Genomic DNA, 25,389 nt, shown 5'->3' with positions numbered 1-25,389 from the left:
ATAATTTTTTTGGTGGACAACTTGTATAAATATTTGTCGAAATGTTAGGAAGGTATATTATTCACTTTTGGCTATGGAAATTCTTGACTTAAGTGCAACAGGGGGGGGGGGTTGAAGCTGAAAACTCCGTTTCGGCAATCGATTCCCCAAACAGATGCAAATATCTAAGTAACTTGGCAGAGACGTAGGGACTTCGAAGGGCGAAATGTTTAGGCATTACTGCTCTAGATTCTCTTTTTAAAAGAAAATCAAAGAACTTTCAGATTAATCAGAAATTTTAAAGGAGCCTTTCTCGTATCACTGTTGGCAACGTTCTTCAAAGAAGGAATCTGAAATTTGTTTCAGCCCATCGATATGATAATGTCTGAATCTTCATGGTATCTCATGTCACAAATGGAAACGTTCTTCGAAGAAGGAATCTGAAACCTGTTTCAGTCCATCGATATGATAATGTCTGAATCTTTTGATGTCTCATGCCACTCATTATGGCAATCTCATGTCACTGGTGGCAGAGTTCTTCGAAGAAGGAATCTGAAACCTGTTTCAGTCCATCTATATGATAATGTCAGAATCTTCATGATGCCAATCTCATATCACTGGTGGCAACATTTTTTGAAGAAGGAATCTGAAACCATATGATATATGGTAATGGCTGATATATGATAATGGCTATGATATATGGTAATGGCCATATGATAATGGCTGAATCTTCATGGTGTCTCATGTCACTAATAGTGTCAATCTCTTGACATTGGTGACAACCTTCTTCGAAGAAAGCATCTGAAACCTGTTTCAGTTCATCTATATTATAATATCTGAATCTTTATGATGTCAATCTCATGTCACAGATGGCAACGTTCTTCGAAGAAGGAATCTCTATCGATATGATAATGCCTGAATCTTCTCAGTGATTCCGTCGAAAAATTAACCATACTTACATATCACGTTTGGTAATGAATTAATTTTGTTCTCTACTCTTACTTTTTTTTATGGCCTATCGCAGCTTGAAAAAAACTACCCTCGTGTTTTATAATTCATAGAATTTGTATTTTAAACTAATAACTTTTAATCAATCTGGTGCAATTTCTCTTATCTTAGCTATCCAGTAGGCGGAAACCCGCCATTGGGTTGGCCACACATGTCTAAATTCGAACAAAGAAGCAAGCTATTAATTCATCTCTATTTCCAATTATAATTTGTCCAATTCACGCTTCAGATCAGCCTTTATTAGCAAATCTCTGTTAACGAACATCGTTTTTCGACCCTTCGCCGCTGTTTTGTTGCGAGTAAGTATCTCATTTCCGTCCTGCGTGGCAACAAGATCGATCGTCGTATTAATTCGTTTGCAGATGGTTCCCGAACGTTATGGCCCTCCTCGAAACGCAACCCCCTCCCCGACAATGAATAGGCGGAAGTGCTTGCCACCGGTGACGATCGTAAAGCTCAATAGCCGCCTGATGAAATTGCAGCTTTTATTCTCCGCTGTTTTCGTACACTGATCTATCTGCATCTGTATCCCCTCTAGTAGAATCATGTTTCACATGAAAAAAATCGATATGATTAAAAGTGCTATCTAGAAAATTAGTGTTGTAAATGGGCTAACTGTATAAATAAATGTTAGTGCCGGGATTTAGATATTTTGGGCCCTATTCAGAACTGAATTAAGCTTTCAGGAAACCCGTAGGCATTGTAAATCTCAAAACCTCCACCCCTTTACCCTCCAAATTTTCAAAACTAAGTTTTTTAATATCGATTTTAATTTAATCTTTATATAAGTAATTTAAAGCAGCAAATTTTGTTAAACTTAGCCAGCAAAATTCTTAATTACGGGTAACTTTTTAAAATGTTGGTTTCAGTAAAGCGTCTTAAAAAAAATCACTATTGAAATTTAAAAGTAACTTTAAACAAAATAAGCCCTAGAGTTGCTTTAAAACAGGATGTTAATATAACTAAACTAAACTGAATTAAACAAAATAATAATAATAAAAAAGACTTTTCTTATCACAAATATAAATAATAGGATCGGAAATCTTTTAAAATTTTTAAAAAAAATTTCTATGTATATATTTGAAATTATAAAATATAAAATGTTTAGTAAATAGTAATTAATGAGGAACATTACTAGAATAATATCCCAAGAATAATTTAAACAATACTTGATTTTAATTTGAATAAGTTCCACCACACGGCCTTTGTAAATTAAATGAAAGCACAAAATTAAACAACTTTCAAAATACCACAAAAATCTTGAGGGGTTGGGCACCCCTAAAAGTTACGCCCCCCTAGGCAATTGGGAACTATGCCTATTTGATAATCTTGTTAGATATTATGAGCATCCGCTTTTAATAAACTGAATGGCAGATTTCCAACAAGGCTGATGTCTAGGGTTATTACGTCCCTCGGGGGGGGGGGCACCTCGAAATGAGGATGAGATGCTTCCGGCATGGTGGTTGGATCTCTCCACCCTGGAGGGTACACTAATAGGTGGGGGATCTGGCTCCTCCCATCGATGACGGGACGTACTTCCTTCGGGAAGGATTGTACCGTGGCCGGTGACGGCCCTTAGGACTCAACCACAGTTCCTGCCAATTGCTGTTGCGGTGGTCCGGTAATTCAGTTTTATGGTTTAAATCCGTGTGCCTTAGGGCGGGTCGGAGTGTTAGATGGTTAGATGGTCTAGGGTTATTACGTCCCACGGAGGAGGCACATCGTAATTGAGAACGAGGAGCTTCCGGCATAGTGGTTGGTTCTTACCACCCTGGTGGGGACACAAAAAGGTTGTGGTCTGGCTCCTCCCGTACTTTCCAAGGGAAGGATTGTACTGTGGCCGGTGATGGCCCTTTAAACTCAACCACAATTCCCACCAGTGTTGCTTGCTCCAGAATTTTTCATGTGCCTTCCGGCGGGTCGGAGTAGCCAGTTTAAGGTAAGGTCTAGGGTTATTAAGCTGAAAAGAGACCCGGTTGATAATTCTATGAATGGTAAAATATTAGGATATTATTAACATTTTATCAAGCATTATTCGCATAAAGTCAGTTCCTGTGCTTTATTATGTTCATTTAATTATCAGAATGTTTATAAAACCGATCAACTACTTCAGTGTTTCCCAAAGTGTGGTACGCGTACCCCCAGGGGTACAATAAGAGTTTGATGGGGGTACAATTGAGGCAAAAGTCAACCCCCGGAAAATCACGTGACTCTGTCCAAAATGAAAGAAGGCTAAATCATCTGTGGTCCACTGTCCCTCCCTATAAAACTATTTCCCTGATTTAAATAGAAATATTGAATGGATAAGAGATCCGTTTAACATTGACACAACATCCATGTCGGAAGATCTGACACGTGCAGAAGAACAATTGTTGGAATTGGCTTCAGACGGATTTTTGAAAATGAAACATAGGGAGAGTACCTTAACATCATTCTGGTTACAAATGCAATATGTGTCTTAACAGAAAAAGTTCTGAAATACATCTTGCCTTTCCAACTTATTTATGTGAAGTTGCTTTTTCAGCATTTGTAGAGAGTAAGTCGAAAAAAAAGGAACAGACTATTGGACGTGGAACCGCAGCTGAGATAAAAATTACCAAACAGGGAACCAAATTATGACGATCTGTCATCTCAGCACAAACAATTTCATCCTTCTCATTCATCCAAATAAATGTTACTTACAATATAACTTTTATTTATATTTTATTATGAATAATTTTACTTCGCTTTTCTTATTATTTTGTGCATGACACAAAAAAAAAGTATATATTTGATTGTTATTAAAATCCATCCATTTTTTTTTTTTTTGACGAGGGGTACTCAGAGTTACGAAAATTATAGAAGGGGTATACATATGTCAAAGATTTGGGAAACGCTGAACTACTTGAATAATATTTTCTACAAGCATGTTAACAAAATAAAATAATATATTATTACGAATCTGCGATGCGGCTTCTCAGCATAGTGGGTTTCATAGGAGGTCCCAGAGCTTGGCGACAAACTTGGAGACCATTTGGCGACGAATTTGACGATTTTGGCGTCAAAATAGATTATACCCGAAACATCGAGAATTTTCCCGATCCGTCCAGTAGGAATGGAGATACGCCTCGAACGTTCCTGATTGGTTGAGAGGCTTCTAGCCCCGCCTCCTGAGATCTATAAAAGGAAGCACCCGCAGCTGCCGGGCAGTGGTGAGTCGAGTGGTGAACCGGTGGTGAATTGAGTAGTCGGAAGCGATAGAGAAGAGTGGTCGTGGACCAGTGGAGTTGAAAGCGACGGCGAAGAACTCGTCTTCCAGGGACTAGCGGAGCGGCGACGGAGTAGAGTTTTTGTGTATACTGTTATATGCTGCTGTGTATATTGTTGTATGCTGCACGTCTCGGCTGAAGATAATCGTCTTCTGTGCTGTATATAGTTGTCGTCTTTGTGCTGTCCTGTGTGTCTTTGTGTAAATAAACGTCGTTGTTTTATTTTCTACTGCCGCCTGGTGATTGAGCGTTCTTCACACCATATAACCCCCACTATCCAAACGAACCCCGGAAATTCCGTAACAATATAATAAAAATAAATTGTTAACACATTAGAAATATGTTGAAATATGAAATTAAACGGACCATATTATTAAAATACCGAATTTTTAATGTAAACTACCTAGGATTGTAAAATACTTAAATCCGCTCCTGAATATATCGGCCACCTTAGTTGCTCGCTGCTACAAATTTTTAATTCAACATCATATTAGTGATTTATTTTAATAACTAGCTGCCAGTTTGTTCGCATAGATTATTGAATTTTTAGGCTGTTAAGTTATTAATATAGGATGCATTTCTTCAAAAAAGTATTTCACCTTGTAATTTGATATGTTTAAAACACAGGAAAAAAATTAAAACAATTTGCTGGAAATTACAAAGAGTATCTATGTATTATGAAATAAAAGCGGAAATGAAAATCTTACTACCAGCTTAATGATTGACAAAAGCACGCGATTGAATGTTTTGATGGAGAGTTTGAATTCCATCATAGCATTTAAATACATTTTTTCACATAGTACCTCAAATTAAATTGAAAATATTATTAAAGTTACATAAAAAATTGAACGAAAATGAAATTTATGTAATTAAAAAGGTAATTTTGTTTAGTCTTAAGATGGGTTTACATTCGGCTAACTACAAACCATCCAGTAAGATCACGCATGCGCAGAAACTGTACAGTAGCAAGTACTTGTCCCGTCGAGACAAGAACATGCTATTGTCCACTCTCTCATCGCATGCGTGACTTACTGGAATCTTACAATTGGCCGATTGTAAAACCCACCTTTAAGATAATACAAAAAGCACTTTTTTTAATATGATAATTGTTTTGGAAGATATGAACATCAATTTTCATAGACAATTCATAACGATTACGGTGAGACTTAAAATTAAATAGGGGAGCCAAAATAGAAAAATATTTGAGCGACTTTTGCCAATTATTATTGTGACAATTTTTGATTGTAATTTTAAAAGTCGTTTGTTAGTATTTCTGGAATACATCAGGATTGCAGACTTTTAGAGAGCTTTTGGACGATTGTCACGATTTTGACGTGCTTGGCAGGAAACAGTTCATTAATCTTAAGTCCTTCCACTATTACTTATCTGACAATGTTAAGCCTATTTTTGCACTTGATTGAATTTTTTGTTTGGAGCCAATTTCCTTATTTCTTTTATACCTTCTTCCCTCTGATTGAATGTCCTCTTTGGTGACATGGCGAACTATATCCGGAACACATCTAATAATGTTTTTCAGTTCCATTAATTAGTTAAGCGAAGCGTCTGATATTCAGTCCAGCTATAAAAATGCTCAATGAATGAAACAGTCTGAAATTCGTAAAGTGCTTTGTTTATATTTGACTGTTGCCATGTGATTTAACCGCTCGTTAAAAAAAGCAACTAAAATGAAAACTTTTAAAACCCTTAAAAACTTTTTTAAAACCAAATTAAACCAATCCAATTCCATCATTAAAAGCATCGTAACATTGCAAATTAAATTTGAAGAATTTATTAAACGTACAGATTAATTTTATTTAATTCGCGAAATGTTAAATTAAATACAACTGTAAAAACGCTGTATTAAACAGTGTATTAAAAATTTCATACATCGAAATATTTGCATTTCGTTGTTGCCATTCTGTAATAAGTAATAAGAGTGATTTCTGTGCCACGTACGTTAGCATTTTATGTATATAGATAGATTTTGAAAAAAATACTTGTCTTTTTCTGTTATTATTATTGCTACTCGGCATCATGTTTGCGTTCTATATTAAGTAAGCAAACTCCTGTTGTTTATAAATACTGTAAAGATAGAGTGGCCGTAATAAAACAGATTGTTACATAACCATCTGTGCTTGGCAAAATGGTAATATCATTCTAATATTCCTTTATTATTCATATACTTTATTCATTTAAAAAAATATTTGATTGGGTGCTTGGTTAATAACTGATATGGATAAAAATAATTAGACCAAAAATTTTTTCATACTAGGCTTTTAAAGCTTAAATCTAATAGTCTTGTTTCTTGGCACGGATTATTTTTTTGTTCGTAATAAAGATCAAATTTCAGAACTAGTCTGGCTAAATCCAGAGGGTCTGTTCATTTCGATGAGACTTCCTTTTTAAAAGAAAGATGCTATTTTTTTCTTATATAGAAAGTTCTTTATCAATAGCTGAATTCATATCTGATGCAACGTTGACCCTTCTTTCTTCAAATTTGCAAAACCCCAGGACCAAAGAACTGTCCTTCACGGTGATTTAGCGGTAGGACAAGCTTAGAATTGACCACAAATCTTTCCCGAAGTTACTGTGTTCCTTCTTCTCAGGACAAATAAAAAAATCCTGGTCCAATGGCTATTATTGCCGGTTCTAGCCCATTACCGTTGCAACGCTACGTCGTTAACTTTTTGTCGTTAAACCAAGCCCCCATCTCTCTTTCTGAACAACAACAGGCAACGGTGACGAAAACGTACAACCAGACTCGCGGAGAAGGTTTATGGTCTTGGTAACACACGTGTGGGAATTCTTAGAAAAGAAGTGAGTCACCCCCAGAACAGGGGAGATGATCGCGTGATCACCCCCCAAGAAGCAACCCCCTACAGAGCAAGAAAATACAGATGATCCCTTCTCGAAATTGACCTACTGGTAAGGGGGTATCCCTTTAGAAACTTGGACTTATTTTGTTTTTATTGTTGTCCCTAAATGGACAACTAACTATACTCTACTGGGGGTAAGGGATCGACCCGCCTTTCGTTGGTGGGAGGGTTAGTTGAGTCACTGACCTGCCTTCCCGAAGGTCATTGGGTGGTTCGGCAAACGAAAGGGGGCGGGGAGTTTTCCGATTTTTGGACAGTTTGGCAAATAAGGGATGAGCAAGGGTTGCTATATTTTTTTGCGAAATAGAAACATCACGATTTTTTTTCTATTTCAGAAGATGATTTTGTTCTTACGTTGGATGAAATACCTGTAAATCGAAAAAAAAAAAAAAAAAAAAAGGATTGGATGTTAACTTGTTTTTTTTTAATTGGTCAGCAGCAGTAGTATTAAACTAATTTTATCACATTTAACTCCTCTAATAAATTTAAATTCTTAAGACAACATGAGTTTTGTCCAGAATTTATTGTCAGAAAAAATTAAATAAATTGCTTTGGATGAAATATTTGATAAATAAAAACCGTGTAATAGTACTTGATCAAAAGAATAAATAAATTAAAAACGATAATTTAAATTCGAAACTGTCCGAACGCTGAAACATCACAATATGATAAAAGTTTAATTATAGCACCTGACTCGTCTTATGGAATGTCAAAGTTTGGAAGGGTGTTGGGGTTCCTCAGGTGTTGTCCGTGTCATTTAAAAGCGGTTCAGAATAGTTATGACTATCCTTAAATAGTCTTTTTGTTTCTTTAAAACGGGACATTAAAACTAAACTAACAGCATCAACTGACCGATAACGATTTTTATATCCCTGTTTGTCCTGAAAAGCGCAAATAGATAAACACATTTTTGTTTCTTTATTATTAGAGCGTCAGAAACATTTCATAAAAATGTTTTTAAAAAATAAAGTTTTTTTCCAACATAGATGGATTTTCAACGTCCATTCCCCAAAGATGGATCGGTTTGGTTTAGTTATATTAACGTCCTGTTGTGAAGCAACACTAGGGCTATTTTGGGACGGACCTCGTCATTTTGAACCGCGGTCAGATGACGAGGACGACACCTGAGCTGGCCCCCCCTATCCACACCACACCACTCCAGCGGGAGGACGTTTGGTCTGAATGATTTAACGTGCAACAGACCCCCTTACACGACGGTTATTCGGTGGATTCGGGTCACGAACCTGAAACCCTACCGCTCACAAGCCGAGACCTTGCCACCGCGGCCCCCCCAAACATGGAAGATTTAAGAGAAAGAATTATTTTAGATAATTTTCTGTCTTTCTTTTAATAACTATACTATTATAATACTATTGTTACTTTTAATAACTATAGGGACCCAAGTTTTAACGCCATCTGCTAAGCCTAGTTTATCACTGGGGCACTAACAGGGAGACTAGCGGTCTCACAGACCGCACGTCCCCAGTTAAGGGTTAAAGAAACTTTTTTTTAAATAAAATTTTTGATCATATATTGATTTTATCATAAACAAACGATTTATTTTAATGCTTGGTGGCATTTCCTCTGGGAAATGAAATCTTCTCATGCTTTTATTTTCAGCAATTTTAGAATCGAATTGATTGAATGATATATGGTCAGAAAACTTGTCACCTAAATATGATAATGAAATGCTTGATCTTCCTGTTTTTCCGATTCAACGAATTCATCTTTTCAGCGCTGCTGGTTTCACTGAATCTTAAAATCTAGAACTTGTAAGCAATGTTTTGTGGAATATCTTAATCAATAAACCAACTTGAACGCTAATAGAAGGCAAAATTACAGAAGTAGAAGTATATGTCAGATATATACAGAAGAATGATAAAAGTATTGGCAAGAAAAAAAAATCGTTTTCTTTTATATTTATTTTTTTTTATGTGTAGAAAGCCGATTTTGAATGGTGATTTTTATCGTTTGCAAACAAAACTTCCCGGTTCACGTCCCAGTCAATGAAGAATGAAACATACAGTTACGAACTGTTGAGCATTGAGTGTCATCTGAATAAATTTGCATTTGATCATAAGACAGAACAACTTTCAAACGAAGACAGAATACGAATATGATTTCGTAAAAGAGGGAGGGAGGAGAAAATGTTATACAAAAGAAGGTCTGTGAAAACTAAATATACTTCTAGAAAATTAAGTTATTTATTCGTAATAAAATATTAAATGCATATTGAAGAATTTAATGTTGATCGAAAAAGCGAATTCCTATTTCAAGAAAAATATTTTCTTATGAAATTAGAAAAGAATTTAGAAATAAAAATAATGAAATGTCTAATAAAATATCGTTTTTATTATGAAATTTATTTCAAGATTATTAAAAAAAAACACAAAACTGTTGCCATTCTTTGAAAGTTAAATTTAAAAAATTAAATTTAAATATATTAAATATAAGTCTTAGAATTGATTCCAATTTTTCATGAAGTGCCATTGCTATATTTTTTTAATCTTTATTTTCTGTTTTTAGATCAATAGCATGACTCAAAAAATGCTTTTTACATAGAGTTTTATTTTACTAAGTTTGGCACGTTTCATTTCAGAAATCAGAAAAAATTTGCATTTTTTTTAAAAATTCGCATGGAAGTTTTTTTTTTTTTTTTTTTAATTAGTAAGTTAAGTAATAAAAGAAACAGGGTTTCAAAAACTAAGCGCTATCTACAAATTTTTTCTTCGTTCACTGAATTTTTTTAATATTTATTAATTCTGACTCTGGCATTAGATGATGACAGCCTTTGCTACTAAAAATCCTATTTTATTATTTCAATAACAATATAGAAACTGATTAAATTTTTTTAAAAAATTAAAAATCTATTAAATTTTGAATGAAAATATCTAACTTTAATTGTATAGAAAAATACTATACACAACTCAAGTTTTGTTTCAGTACTAACTACCTGTACTAGAATGACTTTTAGGGGGAAAAAAATACTTATTAAATTTTAATTGTCATATGATAAATTTTTTCATTCAATTCTTTTCTTCAAATCATCAAGTGTCCGTCAATGATCTGTCAAGTATTCTTATCTCAAAAATACATCACATCTTTTCCTTAAGATGATAAAAAAAAAAAAAAACTAAAATAGAGTTGCATGTACTTAATTATAGATCAAAAAATTTTATTACTTCCCAAATCCATTGTTTCTTTTCGCACTTTCTAAAAAAGTAAATTGTAGGTAAAGGAAAAAAAGGGTGCACACAAAAAACATTAAAAGAGATAATACAAAAACAAATAAAAAAAAAACCGTAAAAGAATCAATTCATAAATAAAAAGTTGTAGGGGTCTGTTCTTCGTCTGTTGCCAAGCGACGAGACCGGTCCTCTGGTAGGGTTACTGATAATTTTGCACTTTTGGCATCACGAAAGTTCGCCAAAGGTCGCATGAAGTGGAAACGAAACCTAGGTTGCTAGCGCACGTCAGGCCATGCGCTTGCTTGCCAGGCTTTGCGGGGTTTCTCCTTCATCGCCAATGTTGTAACTTTTTATTTTTGTGGTTTTGCTTCCAGAAAAAAAAAAGTAATTTACAGTAACCGGAACGGATATTACCAATTGGAAGCAATTTACCTATTAATTCAATTTCAACACTGAGAATATAATTGATTATTAATAAAAATTCTTAATTAAACTTAAATTTATGAAATTGAAATAAGGATTAGCAAAATTAAATTAGTCATTTCTTTAACCTTGTGTTCTGGCTGTAGCAATAACGTCTTAAATATGGAGCTATTTTCTGAGTTAAACTGAAATTGAAATTTTTGGATTTTTTTATGAAACACAAATTTCCGTATAAATCTTATTCATATATTTCAACTAATCTTTTGAATCATATTGATATATAGAATATTTTTCAAGATATAATTTTTTTGTTATTTTTTTAAAAAACTCAAATTGAGTCATTGCTTTTTTTTTCATATTATATTTATTTTATGTCCTTGTGTTCTCTATTAATTCATGTCCTATATAAGGCTTGGTTTTTAAAAAATAGTTATTGAAAAAATCGAAATAGTTTGATGGACGAGTAATTCAATTAGTTTTCTTTTGGTTCTATAAAATAATGGCTACGATGGTAGTCAACATAAAAAATCATATTGAAGAAATTGAAACACCAATTAATTATTCATTTATATATTTAGAAAATTACTGCTTTTTTAAAACAAATCAAGCTACTTCATTTTTAATTTAAGTAGAGTAATATGTGTGGTGTAATTACTGAATCGACATTGCATGAAATGGACATTTTTCTTTTTATAAGCATAAAGTTATGTAATTTTTAATATTATGCAATTAATATTAATTACTGTCAATAAAGAGACCGGCGTCTCTTATATGTCGTTTCATATCGGGTGATTTGTTGCCCCCCAAACAAAAATCAACACAGGTATTAAGCACTAAACGATTTTTTTTTACATATGAAGAACAAAATAGGCATAAGTAGTCATAATAAATTTTCATGCCTTTAACTCGAGAGCAATATAACAACTACGATTCATTAGCGGGAGATTATAATTTTCATTAAAAAAAAAAGAATTTCATGCTTATTTTGACAAATTACTACTTGCTTATTATTGAATTCTTTCCTTTAATTTTATTAATTAAAGGAGAGCAGAGAAGCATCTCTCCTAAGGGTAGACTTTAAAAGAGGTCAAAAGTCCTTAGTATAGTGCAATATAATTCATTTACTTTTCTATAAGTTATGAAAAGAGCATATAATTATTTACAAATATAAAAAGTAATTGCACTTTTTTAAACAACATTTGAGAGTAATCTCATTTTTTTTAATAATTTAAGGTTTATTTTTTCCGATAGTTTTAGAAATGGAAAAATATATTTGTTCAGTTGCAAAATCCTAAAATATATCCTGTCTTAAAAATAACGCAACATCCGCAATTTAACCTATAACTGAAGTTAGCGGTTTTGATATGGGAAATCTGTTATGTTGATTCATTGCTTCAAAATAAAATGAAACTGTGTCCACTGAAATTTGAGGTTTTCTTTTTCTTCCACAAATACGTAACCCAAAACCACACTGGTGGCATCCGCAAATAATCGTTTGGCGTACGTGACGGTTCTTGTTCAATCTTGTATTCTTATCTCCGAGAAAATTTTCGCTGTTTATAAAGAATTCCATTTTGGACTTTTAAGTCATAATTGACATCGCATTTATATATTGTAGTAAATTTGATCCAGTTATATTTAATATAATCTTAAAGAAATTTAAGCTCCAGGAAATAAATATAATAAATAAAATTGTTGTACATTTTTTTGTTAAGTGCAATTAAAAATAGTACAAAATGTATAAAATGGGAGCAACTAAAGTTTGCCAAAGACATTCTAGAATAATTTCGTAAACATAGTTGCTCAGTCTGATATCCGTGTACATAATTATTTACATTTGTGATATTTCCTGTTTTTCTTTCATTCTTTTTTTAGATATGTAAATTTCTCTTAATGTTTTATTCCAGTTTTACAGTTTTTTCCCTTGTTAATTTTAAATAAATAAAAAAGTGGAAAAGAATTTAGACAAGATATGAAAATGGGATATCTGGAATTAGAGTTTTTGTTGCTGCAAAATGGAAATAAAATAATAATAAATAAAATAAAATAAAAGGTTTTAAGTTTAAATTATATTTGAAGAACGGTTCCCTGTTTTTAATTTCTTTATTTTTAAATTACCAGTTTCAGTCGACAACTTTTTAAAATATTTTTCGAATCTTGTTTTTTTTAAAAAAAAACTGTACCTACAATATATGAGTTATTTTGGCATATTAATATTTGCAAACAAAGAGTTATTAAGTGATTTTCATAAAAAAATACAAAAATGTCAAATGACAAATTTAACAAAAAAGTTCAGTAAAGTCAAATAGGTATTATCTTATAGACATTAGCAAATTCATTAGCGGCAACCAAACTTTAAAGAAAATATATCAAAGTGCAAAAAAAATTTTTTTAATTCCCGATTTACTGGAATTTGATGTGCATTTGAATTATTTCTTATTAAATTATTGTTAAATTCTCTGTAAAATGTACAGCAATCTATGATTGAGAATTACTTAATTGTGGGTATAGTTTTTTAATCAAAATAAAAATATGTTATATAAATGTGATTTACAAAGTCAACTTAAAACCGTAGAAAACATTTTCATTTAGCTTTTGTTAATCAAAAGAATTTCAAGAAAGAAATTTTAATTTTAAAATCCAATAGGATTTTTGAAAAGCTGCTCCACTTGTTGCTGACAGTCCCCCCTCCACTCCCCATCTTTTTTTGCAGTATGACGCATTTACTTTTTATTTGGCTTTTCGAACAGAAGAATATTTTGAATCATACTAAATGCAATCGATGACGTGTGAGTTCAAAATTGAAACAAGACAAGATTGTGATACGCCCTTTTTAATTTTTTTTCCATTTATTAACTAGCGTAAAACCATTTTCTTTATGTCACTGAATTCTTATCATTATAATTATTTTACAACATAAAGAAACATTAAGTGTAGTAGAGCTAATATTATTTGAATTCTAGTTATTCGGATTGCTTAAAGGGGGAGGGGGAGAAATCAGAAAAAAAAAAAAAAAAAAATCTCCTTAGAGTAAGAAAGAATGCGGTGAAACAATTAACTTTGATTGATATGTTAAAGCAATGGTGATTCGATTCAATCCGTAAGTATGCACAATGCATACAATATTATTTTCTTTTTATAAAATTAATCTGTTAAGGTAAAACGCATTCTCACTTCGGATATGAGATCGTTAATTATCCATTTCTTTTGTTATCCAGATAGGTATAGGCCTGATTAATCAGATTTGTGCAAAAAAAAAAAACACCTCCAACTTGATAGATTATCAGATAATCATATTAAATGCAAATTGATGACTCAACTGTTCCTAGACTTAACAGATGTCGCTTCAGAAATGATTTGATCTAACATTTTAAAAAGAACGATGCAATAACAGGAACTGATGTTTTTAATTTATTGCAGTTTTTAGTATGACTAATGATAAAATTTGTTTCAAAAAGATATCTCAGTATTTTCGTAGAATTAAGGTAAACTAATGCCTGGCAATTTTGGTTACTTTTGTGGCATTATTTTTTTTATTATTATTTCTCCAATCAAATACAATTATAAACACTATTTTTTTTTAAAAAAAGAATCTTGCAAAACATCGTTCAGATTTCTTCCCTTTAGTTTTGGAATGTTGGTAGTGAAGTAGTAAAATAATCCTACTTGAAAATGATCGGAGAAATATCTGTAAACAATTAATTCGAGACAAGTATTGATTTTTGATATCACATTTTGTTCCAATACTAAAATAATTCTATTTCAAATCAATAATAGTATAAAAGTTAAACGTCTTTCTCTTTTTGATATTTTATAATCATTTTTACAATTATTGGAAACGATACATCCGCACATCAACAAGAAAGCTGAAGTGGTAACAATTTAATTAAGCGCTCTTTTTCTTACAGAAAAAAAAATATTTACTAAATTGGCACATTTTAAAGATATAAATTAAACCAATAATAATAATGGTTTTTATTTAAAAAAACCCATTCCATTAACTAAAAAAATAGTTCTGCAGATTCAAGTTATATGTAATATTACTTTCTCAACAGAATACATACAAAGTTAATAATGATAAAAAATTAAATGCTGATAATTAGATATATCTATTATACTCTATAATCTGAGCCCGAATCACAGCTCATGCAACAACGGAAGGTTAACAATTTCCACGTAAGAAACGGTTAGCTCGCTAAAAAGAAAAGTGATGATGAAACTGTGACGAAAATTGCTTGGCATCGAGTTTTGGAGCCAAGGCAGATTAATAGCCATTTCTAGCTACACGATTCCTTCGATCACTTCAATCGGAGAGAACACGTGTGACCTTCATCGCACCCTTCGAGCTGAGCGTTCTCTGTTGCTATGGCGAGCGCTTGGTCTCCCATTGGCTGAAAGGAGGACCAACACCCGCTTTGCTCATTGGAAGATTTTGCATCCAATCTCGATTCCTGTTCCTCAATCAACTGTTTCTACGGTGCAAAGGCAACTGAATTTGGCTCTTTATCGCTATTTTCTTGACCTGTGTCAAAAAAAATTATTGTAAAAGATCCAGCCGGCGTTTTCGGTCAACATTTTGTATCTTACTGGTCGTCCGGCTGATAGAAATGACATCACTTGCGTTGTAGTTAAACATCACATATATATATTTTTAAAATTTGCTTTTAACTTTAGGTGAATATGATTGTGAAGAAAGGTACTTTAGTTCTTACATTTATTTTGATAATCTTTTTGTGTTTTTCATGTATTTTATTATAAATATTTCGGAATTCAAAACTAAAATTATATAGAATATTTTGTAGTTGAAAGAAATTTAAGGGAAAAGATAAAATAAAGAGATGAAAATTTATTAAAACATTGCATGAGATAGAGACTGAAATAAAATTTAAATATATGAAAAATGTTCAATTTATTCTGGCTGAGTGTGGTTGTAATTATAAAATATTTATATATGAAGCAATTTTTGCAGTATTTTTAAGTTTTGATTTTTCACATGTTTTTTATTGATAATAAATAAATGTTTCCTACATTATTTATAGTAAAATAAAAACCAGATTATTGCAAAATTTAATATAATTTTAAGAATGTAAATGAATTAAATTAATGGCAAGTATTCTTTCTGATAACAGTTGTAAACTACGAACTTGATTGTATAGATTTCTAAAAATAAAAATGTTGCGCCTGTGAATTTTTTATGAATTTTGTAGGAATAAAAAATAAATGCAAAAATTTTAAAAAATTAGTTTGTTGGGAAAAATAAAAATTAAACCAATGTAATTGTTTTGTATTGTTATGTTTAGCTCTCTCTCAAAATCATTCTCATGAAAAATATTTTGAGTCCTCAATTTATGTAAGACAAAGGAATTTTTTCTCGTGAAAATGTATTATTATTTAGTGGTATATGTGAGCTTCAGGTTTTCCGTAGCACAAAAGATCTGACGCAACCCGTGTCAAACTTGGCTCATTGCTTGGCGATTATATTCTCATCCTTGGCTAACGAGAAACCTTTTAATTCGGCAACCCCATTTCCTCAGCTGTCATTCGGTTCGTATCCTTCAGAGCATCAACATCATACGAGAGGTGCTAAGCTTCAGTACTTCCGAATTTTTTTCAATCTAGCCGGTTTATGTGGAATTATAATTGCTCACAAAGAAGCTAGCATGTTTTAAAGTTTCTTATTTCACCGAATGCCATTTTTTTTAAGTTATGAGTTGGAATAAATCCTGTGCTAAGTCATCTAGCCTACCTCTTAATCGCGTTTTTGACAAATTCTCAGATATAATTTGTCAAGAGTGGAACAACAGTCATAATATGAAAGTTCCAAATACAAACCCACCGGCCGTCTGGAGCAGAGCTCTTCATGCTCAAGACAGTGATACTATAGAAGCTTTAAAAAGTAATATGAACGGTAAGCAAATCTTATTTTTCAGTTTTGCAACAAAATCCCTCAAAATTATAATGTTTTAAATGCTCATTTTTAACGCAGTGCAATATGCAGCATTTTGTGGTTTATTTTGATTTATTAATTCGGAAAGTAGTTATTTTTATTCGTTTGAGTAATTTATTTCTTTGTAAAACAGTCGAGCTCCTTTGTACGTGTCATTTCTATAATCGATTGTTATCATTAACGTGAAGCCATAGGTGCTTTGTTGCAATCGGTTTAAACAACTATTTTGTCATCAAAAATCGGAGTATTTTTAGCATTCACTAATCCTAGAAGTAAACTTGCTGATAGAAAAATTATCGATTTTACTTACGATGTTTGCAAATCCGTTTGATATTAACACTTGCTGGTAAATTCTCGATTTCTAAATATTTGGTATCGGTTACAATGTTTTATTCTGTATAGTACATTTGATTCCAGAAAAAGTATAATATAGTTTTATTAAATTATAGAATATTTAAAATTTTTACGAAATCCGGTAATTGTTGCTAAGTTGAACTTTTTGTAGGCAAGTTGCTCATTATAAAGTTTAAATGTATATGTCATATAGTTATCGGAAAATGAATTTTGTAAGTTCTTATTGATATTAAGTTCATTATTCCATTATAATAAAATGTTTTAGAACATCTTAAGTTTTAAAAATTCTGCAAGGTGAAATACAAATTTTATTCATTTTCAGTTTCTTTGTTTTTAAAAGTTAAAAACAGTTGCAAGTAGCATCAGAGTGTAAGCAATTTTCTTTGAAAAGCTATAAAATTACTCTTAATTCAGATGTACATAGAAGAAAACGCCTCGAATCATGTAAAATTATGTGTATTAATAATATCTTTGGCATTAAAAGTTTTTTGCTATAATATATAAAAATTGCAATTTATTTTCGAAAATAGTATTCTAATTCGCATATAGTTGTAGTTAATTTTCATTTGCTAATAATGGAATCATTGAAGTTTTATTATAGTGCATATTTATTATTGTTAATAAAATCACTAATCGATGGATTTACGCGAAAAAACAAAGTTAATTCTAAAATGTTAGTAAAATTCATCAAGTATCTGTTTTGTCAATCGAATATTATAATTCTTTGTTCAGTTTTAATTTAATACTACTTCAGCGTAGATCAATTTTTAAATTTAAAACTGCCTCAGCTTTAATGCAGATGGCTTTTGAATGTTAAAACAGAAAACGTCTTGATTTTGTTAGATATAACAGTTGCATACGGATTTACCAATCGCATATGAAGTTCTTACTGAGCATTTTGGATACTACATTGAAAATGTGTACGAATAAATTTATGTCCGACTTCTGAAAAATCTTGCTGATCGTGTTTCATTCTAATTGCTTGGCATACTGACTTGCATCACAGCGTTAAGTCTAAATTACTTAGTTCTTCATTCGCTATTGCCATTCGTACGGTGTGAAACTCTGTTACGAAAAGAAATTACTTTTTCTCACCGGGGTATTCATTTCGAGTTGCTCAACTTCGAATCCTTTCCTTCCCCGCCCTAACAATTGCTTTTAGAATATGTGTGTGGGGGAAGTAGGTGATGGGAGTTCCGAGTCCTCTCCCTTTTTTTCAAATTGAAGTGATCACACGTTTTTTTTGTTGATGAATCTTAATTTTATTTTTGTATAGGGAAAAGCATATACTAGTTAAATTTGAAGTCGGCCGACCCAGTTCGTGTTCGAAAAAACTGACCGAAAGAAAATAGCCCGTAGCAATTACTATGTTGTTGCATTCTGTACTGGCCTTTTATTTTCACTCATTGTTAGAGAGCCGGTAATATTTTTATTTCCTGATTTTACTAGCCGTGTATGTGTGCGACGGTGTGGTATTGTTTGCTGACCCAATTCTTTAACCTCGGCTTTTTTATTCCACGTTTGTATGAGAAGAGTCGGCCGTAAGGTTTTGTAATTTAAACAAGTTTTATTTAAACTTTGCATTAGCGTAGTATATGTATTAGCCCTTCGCAATTAAGGCCGAATGTTAAAGCTTAGAAAGCACGGGCTGAAAATGAATCACCGGATCGAAGATTTCTTGTGCGCAGGCGCGTGTGGGTTCTGTGGAGCATGAAGGATTAAAGTATAAGAAAATAGGAAATTTGTTTCGGAAGAAATATCAAGGACAAGATAATGTCCTTTAATCGAGGGAGACCAGTCTTCTGTTGTATCAGTATATTTTAAGTGAATATTCATTTTAAAAGAAATAATATACGTCGAATGATTTGAACTTTTACCGAATTTTCCTTAAATGCATTGAGATTATGTAGCATTGAACTTCGTGTGAGGTTGATTTTAAAATTTAATTGTATATTATAGTTGTCAGACTAGAAAATTTTTTTGATACCATCTTAACTGTTGCAACCAATTAGTTCAAATCATGTCATCTAAAAATGGATTACTTTTTGAAAGAACATGATGAAAGAACAAATTTGGCGGAATTTTGTCTTTTGTTTAAAGGACAGATTAGCTTTTAGGCATTTTTTAATGCAGATTCTGAATTAATTGCCTATGCAGTAGACGTACAAGAGAAGCTTCGAGAGAATTTAATTTAAAGGCAAATTCACTGTTGCCACCAGCTTATTTCTTAATTTGTAAAATTAGCGTTAAGTCATAAAAATCGTAATGTTTAGAATTTATAGAATTAAACGATTACTAAAGAGGGAGGGCGAGAAATTTTCTAAGAATTTCACTGTTTAATTGGTGCATCGATTCTAACTTCAAATACGTATATAAAACAGCCAAATGGTTACACCAGCTAAGTTCTTTGTTCTAAATAGGCAAATTGATGAACTTCGGTGCTGAATCAAATGCAGGTAGAAGAAATTTTAAAATTCCCTGAATTATTTTATCGGATTTAATGAATGTTAGCAAAAAGTTTATTTTCTTAAAAAAAAAAAAATCTTTACATTTGTATCTTAATAATTTTAAGTGTTTCATATAGCGTTTCTCAAAATATATGAAACAAAGCCTTGACTGGGTAACTTAATCAAATCATTGTGATCGTTTTATGAATAACAGTTGAATTTGTTTTTTTAGAAAAAAAATCTAATCTACTTTTCCTTTCCGTCACTTTTTGATAAACAATTCTAAATTTAAAAAAAATAGATCGAGCTTCCTGTTGTCAACTAGAAATTGTCACATGACTCGGACTGAAGATTAACCGGCTGAAACTGGATGCTCTCCAAATCAAAACAATTTTTTCACTATCTTTATGCGCAGCGTATGAAAAGCTTGGTAATATTAATAGCTGTGATGTTCTTTTATGTGGCCTTCCGTCGATTCCCAAGGTTACAATCGCAAACTCGCGTGTTTTGCCGTTTGCCTGCCACTTCCACTTGTGACTGGATTAAAGCAGTTTTCTTTTTTCGATAACGAAGGATTGGTTGTTGACATTATTATCGCTTGGTAGCTTAATACTTCTTACCTTGTTAATCGGATGATTGTGAAGTACAAAATTTCATTGTAAACAAAGTGTTTTTTCTGGAATCAGTTGTTGTTCTTAGCTAAAAGTATTTTGATTATTAGCAGAATTAACAATATGATTTGTTTTCGACTAGTCAGTTCATTTCAAATTGCACGCTTTGGTTATTTGAAATCAATAATGGATGTTAGTTAACTTAATTGTTTTGAATTATATTTTATATACTTAAATTTCCATTTGTGTATTTGTAATCTCATCTATGGAAGGATCTTCTTTTTTTCACTACTCCAAGTACACAAATGATAATGAGAACATAATGAATAATTTATTAATGACTTTAATTATAAAAGCTGTTAAATGTATTGATGGTGTATAACTGCATGTTAATGATTAATTGCAAAATATATTCTTATTTCAATCAACCAAGTTTCATTATGCTAAAAGTTTGCTAATGCCAATAATCAAACCAGAAATTCACCACTGACATGCAGTTAATATATATCAGTGTATATACTTGCATTTCATAATAGATTTCTATAATTTTACATTTTAATAATTAAGAATGAACAGAAATTTGTTCTATCATTGTTTTGCTGATATTGATATAACTACACAGCCACTATAGTGTAAGCAGCCTTGCCATATATTATAAAGTGAATTTCTATTTATTTTATTCAGTGTTTTAATGTTGAATTTGTTCTGTCTTGCAGGAGTTCTATACTTTTCTGACAATGAGCCCTCTGAGAGGGTGCTGGCCTGCCAAGCCTTGGTTGAGCGCCTTGAACAAGCTCTTCGAGAGGCCAAGCTTCTTCATCTACAATGTGGAGAAGTGCTATTGCCTCATGACCTCATATGGAGAATTGCAGACCAGGTCCTAACAGCGTCCGACTACGAGCCTTGTGGCTTAAGAGGATGCCTTATATATATTCACATTCAGGTATGTATTTTATGGTAATCAAAAATAAAGATTTTCAAAATTAGATCAGCAAATGATTATTCATAAAATTAATGCCAGACATAATTAAAGTAGTACATATAGAATATAGTGATTTCTAAATCTCATATTTTACTAAACCAAATTTTATATATATTTCATAAATTATTTATTGAATATATCTTTATTTTGTAGGATGCCAAGAAACTAGAACGAAGGCGAGTAGGCGTAGTCAAATGTGATCCTAGTACAGTAGCTACCTTTGAGATCCACTTGACACTTTTCCAAGACAATAACAGTTGGTGGAGTCTTAGACATCTGTTACCTGACAAACTGCTACAGAGCTTGGGAAAGAGGTCCAGTCTTGTGGTTAGCAGTCATTTCCTATTGGACAAAAAGAAGCTTTATAGATCTTCCAGTCAGTGAAACTTTCTGGTGGACTTTATCTTCTGAGTTTGTAGTTCATGTATTTAATAGCAGCATCTCGTTAATACTTTTGGTCTACGCACCCCCTTGTACTTTGAGTAGGCCTCTTTACTTGTGAAATATATTTTTGTGGGGAGCATCTTTTTAGAATTAAAAATGCACCTTAGTAGATGACCAGTTTTATTGCAGGCTGTCTTGTGACCAATTTGTATTTTAAGCCTGTGCTTTTTGAACAGTGTCTGTAGGATTTAAAATCTCTTGCGTAAGTGTTGTATCTGTACTCTAAAAACTGGTCTCTAAAAACGTCAATGTTCCCTGGGGAAACAAAAACCACCAAATTAAAAAAAAAAAAAAATCTGTCAACTTACAGAGAAACCCACCAAAACCATCATCTTTCTGATATTCTTCAGACATACTCAGTGAATTAATCTTTTTATTGTGATCTGCTTAAATGTGAATTTTCTTGAGGCAGGTGATAACCCCCCTCTAAAGTAGAATGTTTAACGGGTTAAAATTTAAACTCCTGCCGCTAGTGTTTTGATCGGCAGGGGGTGTGCGTTAGGCAGTTCGAGCTAAGGCTGCGTACAATTGATGCTTAGTACCTGTGGTAGCTGCTGGATGGCACCACTGTACATTACATTTATTAACTGTCTGTGATAGGTGAACTTTCTTTTATGTGGTCTGGACATTAAAGCATTGTCCTTTTTTATTTTTCTGTCTCAACTTTTCCCTGGGCATACAAGTTAACAAAATCTCTAGAGCTTGATGTTAAAGTGGTCTATGCATTAATTGTAATATTTCTACAGTATTTGCATAGTAAGTGGCATGATTTTGTTTAATGAAGAATAAAAAGTTTTCTTGTGGTTTCACATGTGCCATCATACAAATTTTTTGTAAAAGTTACCTTTTTTTTTTAGTTTTTTTTATTGTCAAGCTCTAATAAAGTTTTTTTTCACTGTTCCGCCAAGCCACAAGTGATAACTGTAACGCACAATTTAAGCTTATTGGGTTTGTTAAGTTGTGACTAGTGGGAAAAGTTGAGATGTTTATTTTCTTCTTTCCTGGCATGAAATATCTTAGAAACTAAGGAAGAATATTTAAATATTAAGTATAGAATTATGCTCATAACTGTTTAAAATAATAAAAGTAATCAATAGTTAGAGAATTAACTTGAATAATTTTATTCTTATAGATAATTTAATTAAAAAAATAACTTTCTAAACTTGTTTTATTTCTAATATTTGTTACTTTATAAATTTGACTAATAATTTATTGTGATTTTGCTCTTTCATTAGAATTTTTTAAATAAAATTCTATATTGTTTGTAATATTCTTCCTTAGAAATATTCTTGTGGACATTTCAAGAATTCTGAATTTTGGTCTTGCAGCACATTTAATAATGTGGCAATAAAGCATTTTGCTGTTATTTAAAAATAGACAAACCCGACTTATTTCATGTAAATGTCTTTTTTTTTTCATAACTAATATACTTAAATTCATGTGAAAAATGGGGCCATGCTCCTTAATGATGATGTAATTTGCAAACTCCTTCACTATTAGAGTTTTAAAATAAAACGTGATTTAAGCTACTGTGAATCCTTTTTAAATACAAAAAAAATGTGATAAAATTTTATCATTAGAATGTTTAATTGAGTATTTTCATTGTTAAGTGTAAATTGAATGCAAGTTTGAATTGTGTGGAATCCAAAAGAGTGCATGTCTTTATTTCTGTAGAAATGATGTATTCCTGTTTAAGTGTACGAGAGTACAGTCATCCCTGCCTCTCTGGAACTTAAAATTTTGTGTATCCTCAAGCATATTTTCATTCTATTAATAAATAATATAAAAAATATAATTTTTGCATTTTTTTCATCTTAAATTTTTTTATCTGTTAAAAAGTATAATTTTATACATTTAAAATTATATTTGATATTTGTATAAATTGTACTTGAGTAACGAAATATGGAAGTATAATTATTAATATTTTGTAAGGTAGTTTCCAAATTCTATTGGTGGAATATTTTTAATATACACCAATTTAATGACAAATTAATTTTTTCATAATTTCAATTTAATTTTTAATGTTTTTCATAATGGCAGTTTTTACAAATTCATCAAAAAGTTTGTCCCTATTATAATCTATATGCTTGTGGAGAGTATGGAATAAAAATTTTGGAGCAATTGTTCATTAACACCTAGTACATTTCTTGTTGTTTCTGTACCTCTTAATTTTGTATTGTATTGGTAACATAACACATCTAGTTTATAGTATGCACATGTTTGAAAAAAAAAATGAAAAAAGGGGGAAAAAATACCTAACTTCATTTCTATGTCTTCATTTGTAAATCAAGGGTTAATGCTTTTACCCTGTGTGAATCTTGCAAGTGTAAATGTTCATCCTTTTTTTTTTTTTTTTTTTTTTTGTTATTCATATATCCAGGCACTCCTGCGATTTTTAGTCCAAACAGTGGCATTTTGAAGTGTTTTCTTTCCTGTGATTTTTGATCGTAAACATGCTTTCCTAGATAAAAAGCTAAACAATATTTTGTGAAACAGAATGTTCTGTCATAAAACAAAAAATCTGCTTTTTCAAGGTAATTTTTCTATCTTAAAAAATATACTAGTCAATATGATCTCTTTATTTTTAATATCATTATCAATGATATTCAATTTTTTTTCAAGATATTCACTGTGGTTCGGCTTGCCTGATATAAATTTAACTTGGCTGCAACTGTCTTTCCTGCCTGAAATTTTCCAACTATTTAATCTTGAATGAATTATTTTGTAATGTCAGTGCACAAGTAATACATCTGTATATCATTCCTGTAAGCTCTGTTTTTCAGTTATTGAATCATACTAGGTTAGACAAGAAATCTGAGGTTGTATTACTCAAATGTGTAGATTTTTTTCAGGTATTAAGCTATTCTGTAGTAGGTTTAGTAGTAATAATCCAATCTTTTGAAACCAAAGCTCTGATTGTTGCATGTGTATTTACGAGGTGTTCAGGAAATACATAATTGTGTATTTTTGTTCTGTTGGCTAAATGCTTGGAAAATTTGTGCTTGTATGTGTTACTGGATGAACAACTTTTTGTATGTGTTTTATATTTTATAAGAAAAAAAATAAATTTATTTGAAAAGAAGTTTGTCTCTTTCTTTATTTGATGTTTTTATGCCTATTTTTTTTTAACTGTATGAAATTTTAATGCTTAAAAGATAAGCTCATTAAAGGAATTTTATTTGGAAAGATGTGATTAGAAAGAAAATGTAGTTTAATTTGAAACTAAATATTTTTTAAAAAATTAATCGGACGTAGATAAATAAAAATTGAATGATTTGGAAAACTTCTGTACTGTAATGATTGAAGTAATAGTACTCTTAAGCAGACATTTGTTAATACCCTTAATTTATCATTAAAATGCCAGGGTATTAGAATAATTACTATATTGGAGTATAGTTATATCGCGCGTTTGACACAAATATTAGAATATGAAATATCTATGATTTCTTAAGAATTTTGCGATGCTAACCAATCTTAAATTTAAAAAAGACTAATAGATTGTAAGAAAAGGAATTACAGCGTTACAATGGTCTCTGCTGCTTAAGTTTTGTATTAAATTTCATACATGAAGAAAATTTCCCTTTCTTCTTAGTGCTGCCATCTAATGGGAAATTTATCAACACAAATTTAGTGCTGCCATCTATACAAATCGATTTAAAACGCCACAGTATAAAACCTTAAAACTCGGTTCAAATGGAACATTATCATTTTTATTGAAATAATAAACAACAAAAATAAATACTTGCTTCGAATGTTAAGGATCTATATCAATCTTGTAGGTAAAACCATATGCGCTGTCTTTTTTACACTTCAAATGAAACAAAAATAATGATACTGCATACGATCTGCATATAAGTTTTGAGAAATGAGTACGATCTTTTT

The 25,389-nt window shown here is 31.4% G+C and overlaps 1 protein-coding gene across 3 annotated transcripts in view; it reads left to right on the top strand.

Moving 5' to 3' along the window:
* LOC129987990 (DNA damage-inducible transcript 4-like protein) overlaps positions 1-24,589 on the top strand; it is a 78,112-nt gene extending 53,523 nt beyond the window's left edge. The window contains exons 1-3 of one of the 3 annotated variants that reach the window (XM_056096055.1): positions 15,278-15,418; positions 20,798-21,024; positions 21,217-24,589. In XM_056096055.1, the coding sequence (XP_055952030.1) occupies positions 15,403-15,418; positions 20,798-21,024; positions 21,217-21,447 (474 nt within the window). In that variant the 5' untranslated portion in view covers positions 15,278-15,402 and the 3' untranslated portion in view covers positions 21,448-24,589. Of the gene's footprint in view, positions 1-15,277; positions 15,419-16,245; positions 16,631-20,797; positions 21,025-21,216 lie in introns of those variants that run through there. The other 2 variants (XM_056096053.1, XM_056096054.1) reach the window with 2 other exon arrangements.
* The last annotated feature ends 800 nt before the right edge of the window (positions 24,590-25,389 follow it).

This window comes from Argiope bruennichi, chromosome 10, assembly GCF_947563725.1.
Source record: "Argiope bruennichi chromosome 10, qqArgBrue1.1, whole genome shotgun sequence".
NCBI classification, from domain to species: domain Eukaryota; kingdom Metazoa; phylum Arthropoda; class Arachnida; order Araneae; family Araneidae; genus Argiope; species Argiope bruennichi.
Note: the sequence above shows the minus strand (reverse complement) of the source record. Positions and strands in the feature narration are given on the sequence as shown.